Source organism: Zophobas morio, unplaced genomic scaffold (assembly GCF_036711695.1).
Source record: "Zophobas morio isolate AGI-343-1 ecotype UQ-CSIRO unplaced genomic scaffold, CSIRO_AGI_Zmor_V1 ptg000040l, whole genome shotgun sequence".
Taxonomy (NCBI): Eukaryota; Metazoa; Arthropoda; class Insecta; order Coleoptera; family Tenebrionidae; genus Zophobas; species Zophobas morio.
In genome coordinates, this window is record NW_026972145.1 from 5,905,522 (window position 1) to 5,918,969 (window position 13,448).

Sequence of the window (13,448 nt, forward strand, 5' to 3'; positions counted from 1 at the left end):
GACGTAGTTCAAAACATTATTCGTAGTTCCAGCAGCATGATACAAAAACATCTACTGTCAAATGTCTGACACGTCATTGTAAGGTTATAGGAGTGTTTGTTTATTTTCTTGTTAAATTCGCAATTTCTTCGTCATACAATGTTCAAGAAACTCAAAGAAAAGATCACAGAAGAGGTGAAAAGTTCGCCTCAGCGTTTCCAACAGCTGACCCAATCCGTCAGCGACCGCCTGCAAAACGCGTCCACCTCAGACGAAAACTTCTTTTCGATAGCCGAAGACGGTATTTACGTGTGAACTCACCCCGGTGCTGCATCCATACACAAATTTTCTAAATTTCCAGATGCCACCAACATTTCGAACAGCAGCCTCGAACCAGGGTTTACCAACGTGTCCTTAACGTCACCTCAGGAGAGCAAATTCAGACGCAACTCGAGTTCTTCTGTAGCCAGTGACGTCTCGTTCTTGCCGAGGTACGAGTCCTTCGCCAACATGTACCATCTTCAGTCGGATCTGGAAATCTCGGCCAGCGAAATCGAAGACAACGCCAGCACGTCGTCTCAACTCGGACATTTGAGCAAAGAGCAAATCTACTCGGCATTCCAGAAGGCGCAGATGCGCTATCATAAATACAGGGGGCGTTACACGGACTTGGCGAAACACTACAAGGATTTGGAGAGGGAGAACAGCAAGATGAAGAGCGTTCTCGTGGAGACGCAAGATAAAGCGATCCGTAGGGTCACCGAGCTGAAGGAGCAGTGCTCGCTCGAGCAGAAAGCCAAAGCGCACTTGGAGGGGGCGCTAAGGGACGAAATCGACGAAAAGCAACTCAAGATAGAATCGCTGCAGACGAAAATCGAGTTGTTGCAGAACGGAGCCAACTCCAATCAAGACGGGGAGAGTTTGGAGACTCTGAATAAGTACCTGACGGACGCTCGACAGGAGATCGAGAGTTTGAACGCCAAGATTCAGGAGATGAAAGCTAACGTAATCATTTTTCAAACCAAGGAGCAGGAATATAAATTGAAGATTTCGGGGTTGGAGAAGGAGGTGACGTTGTTTGCGGAACGCGAGAAAGAAAACAACTTGACTCTGGCTCAGAATAAAATGGAACTGCACCATGAACTCTTGAGCAAAGACAACGAAATCACTAATCTGAAAAAGGACAATGAGACGCTGAAGAAGAATTTAGATGTTTTGGTGACCGGCGGTGGAAAGCTGGAAAATCTACAAAGCCAGAATAAAAAATTGATCGAGAAACTGGAAAATCTCACGTCCAAGTGCAACGGCTACGAAAACGAGCTACTGAAAATGGAACAGCACAAAATCGAAGCGCAAAATTCTAACCAGTTGAACGCCGATCTGAAGAACCAGTTGAAAGAAATGGAAGAGAAATTAGAAGCAGTGAGGGAGGATGCGAAGAAGAGTTTGATAAGCTTGGAAGAAAAGGTGCGAGAGAAGTTGCGAACGGAGTTCGAAAAAAAAGAGGAAGAGCTGCGGACGGACTTGGACAAGAAACTCGAGGAAATTTCGTCAGGCGAAGAAAAAGATTTCGAGTTGGCGCTTTGGGAAAAGGACGAAGAGATCCAAAGATTGAAGAACGTCAACGGGGAGCTTCTGGAAAGTTTGACTTCAAAGACACGTCAGTACGACGATTTGGAGAAAAACCACCTCGAGTTGATAGACGATAGCGTCAGAATCAGGAGCAACGTCAGCAATTTAGAAAAAGACTTAATTACATCTAAGAACGACAACCACGTGTGTCAACTGAAAATCGGAAGATTGGAGTCAGACGTAGCAAATCTCGAGAAGAACGTCCAGGATTACGAAACCAACGAAAGTCGACTCTTAAAAGAAAAAGACGTTATCGCGAACGAACTACAAACCGTTAGAGATTTGATGAAGGACGGTTTAACGAAATCCGACGAAGTGGATTTGCTGAAATCCACGCTACAAAGTCTGGAAGAAGAAAAAGAGAAACTCGTACAAGTGGTGGAAGATGAGCGTCAAAAACGTGACGAACAGTGTAGGAAAAACGCCGAGCTTCTCGAAAACATACAACACCTTAAAGATGCGATTCAAAAACGTGAAGAAAATCTCGACAAGAAGAAGAAAGGATTGGAACGGAAATTAGAAGATGAGAAAATTAAACTTCAAGAGAAGCTCGAAGCGAGCGAAAACACCGTACGAAGATTAGAAGAAACGAGCACACAACTTGGCGAAGAATTAAAAGAACTGAACGAGAAGAAAGAAGAAGTTGTAGCGTTGGGGGCAGAACTCGAAAAGTCGACTCGAGAGAAAAATGAGTTGAGTCTAAAAGTCGTTTTTCTCGGAGAGGAATTGAGTAAGAGCGAAGAAAGCAACTCGCTTTTGAGAAAAGCCCTTGAAGAAGAAAAGGAACGAGTGACGCGAAGTCTCGCAGACAGCGAAGTGGAAGTGAAGCGAGTGGAAGGTCATAATTCCGAGTTAATTTTTAGGGTTGAAGATCTAGAAAAGAAGTTAGTCGACGTCACCGCTAGCTTAGAAAACGAACGACAGGTAAATTCGGTTCTTCGGTCCGAGGAGAGCAGACGTGGAGACTTGGAAGAAACGAATGCAGAATTGAGACGGTTAGTTGAAGAAAAGGATGCAAAAATGGAAGAAGCTGTCGGTCAGCTGGAAGGAGAAGTGGCAACATTTAAGGACACGTTGAGAAGACAAGAGGAAGAAGTTGGTGGTCTGAGGGAAGAGTTGTTGAAGAATTCGACCGAAATGAAGAAACGCGACGAAGAACGAAACCAAACGCTCGAGGAATTAAATTTACTTAAAAAACTCTTAGAAGAGGCTAATAATAATTTAACTGTAAAAGAACACGAGATGCGAAATTTAGAGCGAAAGTATGTAGAGTCGGAAGAAACTCTTGAACGTGTTTCTCAAAACTTGGAAGCTCGTTTAAGCAAAGAAGAAGACTTGCTAATCAAACAGGACAAATGCGAAAAAGACCTAAAACTAAAAGAAACCCTTATATCCGCCCTTTCGAAAAAATTAGACGAATACAACGACTTCATCGATCAGAGAAACGAAGGATTCTCAAAAATCTTCACAAACTTCCCCGGAGAGACACCGAATCATTTCGTCCACAACAAAGACCACAAGAACTTGCAAAATCTCGAAGAGAAGTTGCAGATCTTCGAGAAAACCTTCTCGATGGAGAAGGAGAATCTAACGAAGATCTTAACTTATTTGAAAAAATTTGAAGAGAAATATTCTTCTGCGGAGTTCGAAAGGGCTCAGTTGGAGCACGAAAAAGGACGGCTTTCGGGCGAAGTGGAGCAGCTGCGATCGACGATTCAAGAGCTGACTTCGACACGGTCCGACACAAAATTGACAGAAGAAGAATTCGTGCGTCTGAAAGAAGAAAACGCGACTCTGGTCGAAGAAAGGAAAAAAGTCGAACAAAGCCTTCTCGAACTGGAGTCGCGAAACGCGCAAGTGGTTTCTGATAGTAATTTCCTTTCCGAAGAAAACAACGCTTTAGTGACGGAACTCGAAGAACTGAAAATAAAGAACGAAGAAACGAGGAAACGAGCGGAAAACGACTCGAGGCAGAACGCGGAATTGGAACGTCACGTTGGCGAATTGCAGCACGAAAAGCAGCTGCTGCAAGAAGAAATTGAGGAGCTGAAAACGGCACCGATAAATCTACACGACAACGTCGAAGCGAAGAACAAGGAAGAGGAGTACGCTAAAGAAATCGAAAATTTGAGGACGAAAGTGGTTCAGTATAAGAGTCTGGACTTGACGAATCGTAGTTCGATCGAGTTTTACGAAAACGAGTTGCAGAAACTCAAAAATCAAAACGAGAAGTTGAATCGGAAGCTCGACGAGACCCTAGTCACCCTCAACCATTGCTCGGAGCTGTCGAATTCGACGGAGATCGAGTATTTGAAGAACGTTTTGTACAATTACATGCTGGGGAAGGAGAGTTTGGTCTTGGCGAGAGTGATAGCGGCAGTCTGCAAGTTCGACCCCCATCAGACTGAGTTGATTTTAGCCAAAGAACAGCAGAAACAGACGCTGGTAAGTCGCGAGGTCCGCTAATGGTCGTAAAATAATTTTTGGTTTTGTTGCAGCTGGGCCAGTTGGGAATTCTTTAATACGAGTACCTCACGGCAGTATTTTTAACTAACGTAGGCGCATTCCATGTTCTCATTATGTACAAAACGGCAAACGATTTTACTAATTTAATTACTAATGCACTAGCGGTTGTAAATATTTTGTTATTTGTGTCTTATATTTATGTATTGTTATAATAAACTAACTTTCGTAAAATCGGCTTTATTGGGGAAACGTAAGTAAAAATATTCGTAATAACTTAAGCATACACACTTCAGAAGTGAACAAATAGACGTTAAGACTTATGTACACGGCTTGCGCACGAAAACTAAAACCTCTTCAAGAACTCCTCCGACACTATCCTCGCCCTCGCGTTCACCGCCAACTTCATCTCCGAAACCTCCTTGTCGATCTCCTCCATGAAATGTATGACGAAGTCGACCAGCTTGTGTTTGTACATCTGTTCCGTGTGAAAGTTGGTGATCAGGAAACTGATGTCGTACCCTTCGATGGGCTTCCTCCGCAAGACGACGAAGTTCTCGGCCCGCATCATCATGAATCGCATGAACTTCTTGCAAAGGATCTTCTCGATTTCGTCGGCCTGTTTGACGGCGATGCTGATGCGGACGGAGTTCACCGAGGTCTCTATGAACACTTTTTCCTTTTCGTTTCGTGAGATGACGACGGGAGTCATCAGGAGCTCCTTGCTGGACCTAACCTCGACTTCCGGCTTGTTGTGGCGTTCTACGACCTGCGAGGAGAAGTTCTCGAGGCACATGGCTGCGGTCAGGGTGTGACGAACGGCGGTCAAGTAGGGTCTTAGCGTTGCGGACATTTCTGCGACTTTTTCCGTCCGAAAAACAAACAACGAAACGTTTACTATCTGTGTGTAAGCAAGCACACAAACAGACACCACGCCTCTGCGACGAAAACCGTCGGCGAAACGTCATCCATCGGACGCCAAGGTCGCTGTATAATGTGTGGCATAACGTACGCCTTTCGAACGAAAACTCCCTGCTGCAATGCTGACAGTTGTTTTCTTTTTGCAGTGGACGGCACTATTTAAACACAGTATACGTTACAGTAGAGACAGCTCGTCAAATATTGGAACAACGTGTCCTCACCCAACCGTTTTGATTAGGCGGGATTTTTGAATCGCAGTGGAATATTGGTTGCCTAAATTACAAATACAGCTCGTCCGTAAAACAATGTAAAAGGAACTGATATAAACATCGAATGAATTGAAACCAATTTTTGGAGTGTGATATGAAGACTACGAAAAAAATTGGTCTAAAGAGTTTCGACAGTACTTCCCTCGCTGTCGGAAACGTGACGACTGCATGCCTATTATGTTTATTTTTCGCAGTGGATTTCAAAGAATTCGGTTTTGTAGTTCAAGTAGTAAATCAATAAAATAAATTTACGCATTAATTAATTATTTTGAGTCACCCTGTATATGCAACCCCAAAAAAAATCAATGGAGTGATAAATCACAAGTACAGACTCATCATATTTTGTACAGTTTAGATAGACCATTGGAAAATTTTCAATTTTGAAAAAGTCGTCTAAAAATTCTGAAAAAATTCAGGGAGGTAGATCACGACGTGCTGATTCCAAAAATATAGCCTGTTGATGGTCGCGGAGCGACATTTACGAAAAAATCGGTACGAAATGCCTAATTTATAGCAATTTCAAAATTTTCGTTATTTCAACCGTCGATTCTGGAAAAACGGTTGCAGCTATCAAAAAATCGAGGCCGGAAGCGAGTTCTAAAGCTCGAAATCTACAAGAAAATGTACTCAGTTAGGTTTCGAAAATGTCAAAATTTCGGCGAAATTTGAAGAAGGGGGGACCATTGGAAAATTTTCACTTTTAAAAAAATCGTTTAAAAATTCTGAAAAAATTTAGGCACGTAGATCTCGACGTGCTGATTCCAAAAATATAGCCTGTTGATGGTCGCGGAGCGACATTTACGAAAAAATCGGTACGAAATGCCTAATTTATAGCAATTTCAAAATTTTCGTTATTTCAACCGTCGATTCTGGAAAAACGGTTGCAGCTATCAAAAAATCGAGGCCGGAAGCGAGTTCTAAAGCTCGAAATCTACAAGAAAATGTACTCAGTTAGGTTTCGAAAATGTCAAAATTTCGGCGAAATTTGAAGAAGGGGGGACCATTGGAAAATTTTCACTTTTAAAAAAATCGTTTAAAAATTCTGAAAAAATTTAGGCACGTAGATCTCGACGTGCTGATTCCAAAAATATAGCCCGTTGATGGTCGCGGAACGACATTTTCGAAAAAATCGGTACGAAATGCCTAATTTATCGAATTTTCAAAAATTTCGATATTTCAACCGTCGATTCTGGAAAAACGGTTGCAGCTATCAAAGAATCGAGGCCGGAAGTGAGTTCTAGAGCTCGAAATCTACAAGAAAATGTACTCAGTTAGGTTTCAAAAATGTCAAAATTTGGCCGAAATTTGAAGAAGGGGGGACCATTGGAAAATTTTCACTTTTGAAAAAGTCGTTTAAAAATTCTGAAAAAATTCAGGGATGTAGATCTCGACGTGCTGATTCCAAAAATATAGGCTGTTGATGGTCGCGGAGCGACATTTTCGAAAAAATCGGTACGAAATGCCTAATTTATCGAATTTTCAGAAATTTCGATATTTCAACCGTCGATTCTGGAAAAACGGTTGCAGCTATCAAAAAATCGAGGCCGGAAGTGAGTTCTAGAGCTCGAAATCTACAAGAAAATGTACTCAGTTAGGTTTCGAAAATGTCAAAATTTGGCCGAAATTTGAAGAAGGGGGGACCATTGGAAAATTTTCACTTTTGAAAAAGTCGTTTAAAAATTCTGAAAAAATTCAGGGACGTAGATCTCGACGTGCTGATTCCAAAAATATAGGCTGTTGATGGTCGCGGAGCGACATTTTCGAAAAAATCGGTACGAAATGCCTAATTTATCGAATTTTCAAAAATTTCGATATTTCAACCGTCGATTCTGGAAAAACGGTTGCAGCTATCAAAGAATCGAGGCCGGAAGTGAGTTCTAGAGCTCGAAATCTACAAGAAAATGTACTCAGTTAGGTTTCGAAAATGTCAAAATTTGGCCGAAATTTGAAGAAGGCGGGACCATTGGAAAATTTTCACTTTTGAAAAAGTCGTTTAAAAATTCTGAAAAAATTTAGGGACGTAGATCTCGACGTGCTGATTCCAAAAATATAGGCTGTTGATGGTCGCGGAGCGACATTTTCGAAAAAATCGGTACGAAATGCCTAATTTATCGAATTTTCAAAAATTTCGATATTTCAACCGTCGATTCTGGAAAAACGGTTGCAGCTATCAAAGAATCGAGGCCGGAAGTGAGTTCTAGAGCTCGAAATCTACAAGAAAATGTACTCAGTTAGGTTTCGAAAATGTCAAAATTTGGCCGAAATTTGAAGAAGGCGGGACCATTGGAAAATTTTCACTTTTGAAAAAGTCGTTTAAAAATTCTGAAAAAATTCAGGGACGTAGATCTCGACGTGCTGATTCCAAAAATATAGGCTGTTGATGGTCGCGGAGCGACATTTTCGAAAAAATCGGTACGAAATGCCTAATTTATCGAATTTTCAAAAATTTCGATATTTCAACCGTCGATTCTGGAAAAACGGTTGCAGCTATCAAAGAATCGAGGCCGGAAGTGAGTTCTAGAGCTCGAAATCTACAAGAAAATGTACTCAGTTAGGTTTCGAAAATGTCAAAATTTGGCCGAAATTTGAAGAAGGAACCATTGGAAAATTTTCACTTTTGAAAAAGTCGTAAATATTCTGAAAAAATTCAGGGACGTAGATCTCGACGTGCTGATTCCAAAAATATATGCTGTTGATGGTCCCGGAGCGACATTTTCGAAAAAATCGGTACGAAATGCCTAATTTATCGAATTTTCAAAAATTTCGATATTTCAACCGTCGATTCTGGAAAAACGGTTGCAGCTATCAAAAAATCGAGGCCGGAAGCGAGTTCTAAAGCTCGAAATCTACAAGAAAATGTACTCAGTTAGGTTTCGAAAATGTCAAAATTTCGGCGAAATTTGAAGAAGGGGGGACCATTGGAAAATTTTCACTTTTAAAAAAATCGTTTAAAAATTCTGAAAAAATTTAGGCACGTAGATCTCGACGTGCTGATTCCAAAAATATAGCCCGTTGATGGTCGCGGAACGACATTTTCGAAAAAATCGGTACGAAATGCCTAATTTATCGAATTTTCAAAAATTTCGATATTTCAACCGTCGATTCTGGAAAAACGGTTGCAGCTATCAAAGAATCGAGGCCGGAAGTGAGTTCTAGAGCTCGAAATCTACAAGAAAATGTACTCAGTTAGGTTTCAAAAATGTCAAAATTTGGCCGAAATTTGAAGAAGGGGGGACCATTGGAAAATTTTCACTTTTGAAAAAGTCGTTTAAAAATTCTGAAAAAATTCAGGGACGTAGATCTCGACGTGCTGATTCCAAAAATATAGGCTGTTGATGGTCGCGGAGCGACATTTTCGAAAAAATCGGTACGAAATGCCTAATTTATCGAATTTTCAGAAATTTCGAAATTTCAACCGTTGATTCTGGAAAAACGGTTGCAGCTATCAAAAAATCGAGGCTGGAAGTGAGTTCTAGAGCTCGAAATCTACAAGAAAATGTACTCAGTTGGGTTTCGAAAATGTCAAAATTTCGGCGAAATTTGAAGAAGGGGGGACCATTGGAAAATTTTCACTTTAAAAAAGTCGTCTAAAAATTCTGAAAAAATTCAGGGACGTAGACCTCGACGTGCTGATTCCAAAAATATAGCCTGTTGATGGTCGCGGAGCAACATTTTCGAAAAAATCGGTTCGAAATGCCTAATTTATCGAATTTTCAAAAATTTCGATATTTCAACCGTCGATTCTGGAAAAACGGTTGCAGCTATCAAAGAATCGAGGCCGGAAGTGAGTTCTAGAGCTCGAAATCTACAAGAAAATGTACTCAGTTAGGTTTCGAAAATGTCAAAATTTGGCCGAAATTTGAAGAAGGGGGGACCATTGGAAAATTTTCACTTTTGAAAAAGTCGTTTAAAAATTCTGAAAAAATTCAGGGATGTAGATCTCGACGTGCTGATTCCAAAAATATAGGCTGTTGATGGTCGCGGAGCGACATTTTCGAAAAAATCGGTACGAAATGCCTAATTTATCGAATTTTCAGAAATTTCGATATTTCAACCGTCGATTCTGGAAAAACGGTTGCAGCTATCAAAAAATCGAGGCCGGAAGTGAGTTCTAGAGCTCGAAATCTACAAGAAAATGTACTCAGTTAGGTTTCGAAAATGTCAAAATTTGGCCGAAATTTGAAGAAGGGGGGACCATTGGAAAATTTTCACTTTTGAAAAAGTCGTTTAAAAATTCTGAAAAAATTCAGGGACGTAGATCTCGACGTGCTGATTCCAAAAATATAGGCTGTTGATGGTCGCGGAGCGACATTTTCGAAAAAATCGGTACGAAATGCCTAATTTATCGAATTTTCAAAAATTTCGATATTTCAACCGTCGATTCTGGAAAAACGGTTGCAGCTATCAAAGAATCGAGGCCGGAAGTGAGTTCTAGAGCTCGAAATCTACAAGAAAATGTACTCAGTTAGGTTTCGAAAATGTCAAAATTTGGCCGAAATTTGAAGAAGGCGGGACCATTGGAAAATTTTCACTTTTGAAAAAGTCGTTTAAAAATTCTGAAAAAATTTAGGGACGTAGATCTCGACGTGCTGATTCCAAAAATATAGGCTGTTGATGGTCGCGGAGCGACATTTTCGAAAAAATCGGTACGAAATGCCTAATTTATCGAATTTTCAAAAATTTCGATATTTCAACCGTCGATTCTGGAAAAACGGTTGCAGCTATCAAAGAATCGAGGCCGGAAGTGAGTTCTAGAGCTCGAAATCTACAAGAAAATGTACTCAGTTAGGTTTCGAAAATGTCAAAATTTGGCCGAAATTTGAAGAAGGAACCATTGGAAAATTTTCACTTTTGAAAAAGTCGTAAATATTCTGAAAAAATTCAGGGACGTAGATCTCGACGTGCTGATTCCAAAAATATATGCTGTTGATGGTCCCGGAGCGACATTTTCGAAAAAATCGGTACGAAATGCCTAATTTATCGAATTTTCAAAAATTTCGATATTTCAACCGTCGATTCTGGAAAAACGGTTGCAGCTATCAAAGAATCGAGGCCGGAAGTGAGTTCTAGAGCTCGAAATCTACAAGAAAATGTACTCAGTTGGGTTTCGAAAATGTCAAAATTTCGGCGAAATTTGAAGAAGGGGGGACCATTGGAAAATTTTCACTTTAAAAAAGTCGTCTAAAAATTCTGAAAAAATTCAGGGACGTAGACCTCGACGTGCTGATTCCAAAAATATAGCCTGTTGATGGTCGCGGAGCAACATTTTCGAAAAAATCGGTTCGAAATGCCTAATTTATCGAATTTTCAAAAATTTCGATATTTCAACCGTCGATTCTGGAAAAACGGTTGCAGCTATCAAAGAATCGAGGCCGGAAGTGAGTTCTAGAGCTCGAAATCTACAAGAAAATGTACTCAGTTGGGTTTCGAAAATGTCAAAATTTCGGCGAAATTTGAAGAAGGGGGGACCATTGGAAAATTTTCACTTTAAAAAAGTCGTCAAAAAATTCTGAAAAAATTCAGGGACGTAGACCTCGACGTGCTGATTCCAAAAATATAGCCTGTTGATGGTCGCGGAGCAACATTTTCGAAAAAATCGGTTCGAAATGCCTAATTTATCGAATTTTCAAAAATTTCGATATTTCAACCGTCGATTCTGGAAAAACGGTTGCAGCTATCAAAGAATCGAGGCCGGAAGTGAGTTCTAGAGCTCGAAATCTACAAGAAAATGTCCTCAGTTGGGTTTCGAAAATGTCAAAATTTCGGCGAAATTTGAAGAAGGGGGGACCATTGGAAAATTTTCACTTTAAAAAAGTCGTCTAAAAATTCTGAAAAAATTCAGGGACGTAGACCTCGACGTGCTGATTCCAAAAATATAGCCTGTTGATGGTCGCGGAGCAACATTTTCGAAAAAATCGGTTCGAAATGCCTAATTTATCGAATTTTCAAAAATTTCGATATTTCGACCGTCGATTCTGGAAAAACGGTTGCAGCTATCAAAGAATCGAGGCCGGAAGTGCGTTGTAGAGCTCGAAATCTACAAGAAAATGTACTCAGTTGGGTTTCGAAAATGTCAAAATTTCGGCGAAATTTGAAGAAAATTCTCACTTTAAAAAAATCGTCTAAAAATTCTGAAAAAATTCAGGGACGTAGACCTCGACGTGCTGATTCCAAAAATATAGCCTGTTGATGGTCGCGGAGCGACATTTTCGGAAAAATCGGTTCGAAATGCCTAATTTATCGAATTTTCAAAAATTTCGATATTTCGACCGTCGATTCTGGAAAAACGGTTGCAGCTATCAAAGAATCGAGGCCGGAAGTGCGTTGTAGAGCTCGAAATCTACAAGAAAATGTACTCAGTTGGGTTTCGAAAATGTCAAAATTTCGGCGAAATTTGAAGAAAATTTTCACTTTAAAAAAATCGTCTAAAAATTCTGAAAAAATTCAGGGACGTAGACCTCGACGTGCTGATTCCAAAAATATAGCCTGTTGATGGTCGCGGAGCAACATTTTCGGAAAAATCGGTTCGAAATGCCTAATTTATCGAATTTTCAAAAATTTCGATATTCCAACCGTCGATTCTAGAAAAACGGTTGCAGCTATCAAAGAATCGAGGCCGGAAGTGAGTTCTAGAGCTCGAAATCTACAAGAAAATGTACTCAGTTGGGTTTCGAAAATGTCAAAATTTCGGCGAAATTTGAAGAAGGGGGGACCATTGGAAAATTTTCACTTTAAAAAAGTCGTCTAAAAATTCTGAAAAAATTCAGGGACGTAGACCTCGACGTGCTGATTCCAAAAATATAGCCTGTTGATGGTCGCGGAGCAACATTTTCGAAAAAATCGGTTCGAAATGCCTAATTTATCGAATTTTCAAAAATTTCGATATTTCAACCGTCGATTCTGGAAAAACGGTTGCAGCTATCAAAGAATCGAGGCCGGAAGTGAGTTCTAGAGCTCGAAATCTACAAGAAAATGTACTCAGTTGGGTTTCGAAAATGTCAAAATTTCGGCGAAATTTGAAGAAGGGGGGACCATTTGAAAATTTTCACTTTAAAAAAGTCGTCTAAAAATTCTGAAAAAATTCAGGGACGTAGACCTCGACGTGCTGATTCCAAAAATATAGCCTGTTGATGGTCGCGGAGCAACATTTTCGAAAAAATCGGTTCGAAATGCCTAATTTATCGAATTTTCAAAAATTTCGATATTTCAACCGTCGATTCTGGAAAATCGTTTGCAGCTATCAAAGAATCGAGGCCGGAAGTGAGTTCTAGAGCTCGAAATCTACAAGAAAATGTACTCAGTTGGGTTTCGAAAATGTCAAAATTTCGGCGAAATTTGAAGAAGGGGGGACCATTGGAAAATTTTCACTTTAAAAAAGTCGTCTAAAAATTCTGAAAAAATTCAGGGACGTAGACCTCGACGTGCTGATTCCAAAAATATAGCCTGTTGATGGTCGCGGAGCAACATTTTCGAAAAAATCGGTTCGAAATGCCTAATTTATCGAATTTTCAAAAACTTCGATATTTCAACCGTCGATTCTGGAAAAACGGTTGCAGCTATCAAAGAATCGAGGCCGGAAGTGAGTTCTAGAGCTCGAAATCTACAAGAAAATGTACTCAGTTGGGTTCCGAAAATGTCAAAATTTCGGCGAAATTTGAAGAAGGGGGGACCATTGGAAAATTTTCACTTTAAAAAAGTCGTCTAAAAATTCTGAAAAAATTCAGGGACGTAGACCTCGATGTGCTGATTCCAAAAATATAGCCTGTTGATGGTCGCGGAGCAACATTTTCGAAAAAATCGGTTCGAAATGCCTAATTTATCGAATTTTCAAAAATTTCGATATTTCAACCGTCGATTCTGGAAAAACGGTTGCAGCTATCAAAGAATCGAGGCCGGAAGTGAGTTCTAGAGCTCGAAATCTACAAGAAAATGTACTCAGTTGGGTTTCGAAAATGTCAAAATTTCGGCGAAATTTGAAGAAGGGGGGACCATTGGAAAATTTTCACTTTAAAAAAGTCGTCTAAAAATTCTGAAAAAATTCAGGGGCGTAGACCTCGACGTGCTGATTCCAAAAATATAGCCTGTTGATGGTCGCGGAGCAACATTTTCGAAAAAATCGGTTCGAAATGCCTAATTTATCGAATTTTCAAAAATTTCGAAATTTCAACCGTCGATTCTGGAAAA

At 40.1% G+C, this 13,448-nt stretch overlaps 2 protein-coding genes across 2 annotated transcripts; one reads left to right on the top strand and one right to left on the bottom strand.

Annotated features, from left to right (window-relative positions):
* Positions 1-32: 32 nt before the first annotated feature.
* LOC135140585 (golgin subfamily A member 4) lies at positions 33-4,308 on the top strand. The gene is made up of 3 exons (XM_064071195.1): positions 33-280; positions 341-4,056; positions 4,110-4,308. The coding sequence occupies exons 1-3, from the start codon at positions 139-141 to the stop codon at positions 4,131-4,133; spliced, it is 3,882 nt and encodes a 1,293-aa protein (XP_063927265.1). The 5' UTR covers positions 33-138; the 3' UTR covers positions 4,134-4,308.
* On the bottom strand, positions 4,299-5,057 carry Arpc4 (Actin-related protein 2/3 complex, subunit 4). Its single transcript, XM_064071201.1, has one exon. The coding sequence runs from the start codon at positions 4,925-4,927 to the stop codon at positions 4,421-4,423; it is 507 nt and encodes a 168-aa protein (XP_063927271.1). The 5' UTR covers positions 4,928-5,057; the 3' UTR covers positions 4,299-4,420.
* Positions 5,058-13,448: the final 8,391 nt, after the last annotated feature.

Bases quoted from the DNA above. Each gene is read 5' to 3' on its own strand.
- LOC135140585 (XM_064071195.1), top strand. From the start codon at position 139: ATGTTCAAGAAACTCAAAGAAAAGATCACAGAAGAGGTGAAAAGTTCG. The intron at 281-340 runs GTATTTACGTGT...CTAAATTTCCAG, and splicing joins CTTTTCGATAGCCGAAGACG to ATGCCACCAACATTTCGAAC. The intron at 4,057-4,109 runs GTAAGTCGCGAG...GTTTTGTTGCAG, and splicing joins AACAGCAGAAACAGACGCTG to CTGGGCCAGTTGGGAATTCT.
- Arpc4 (XM_064071201.1), bottom strand. From the start codon at position 4,927: ATGTCCGCAACGCTAAGACCCTACTTGACCGCCGTTCGTCACACCCTG.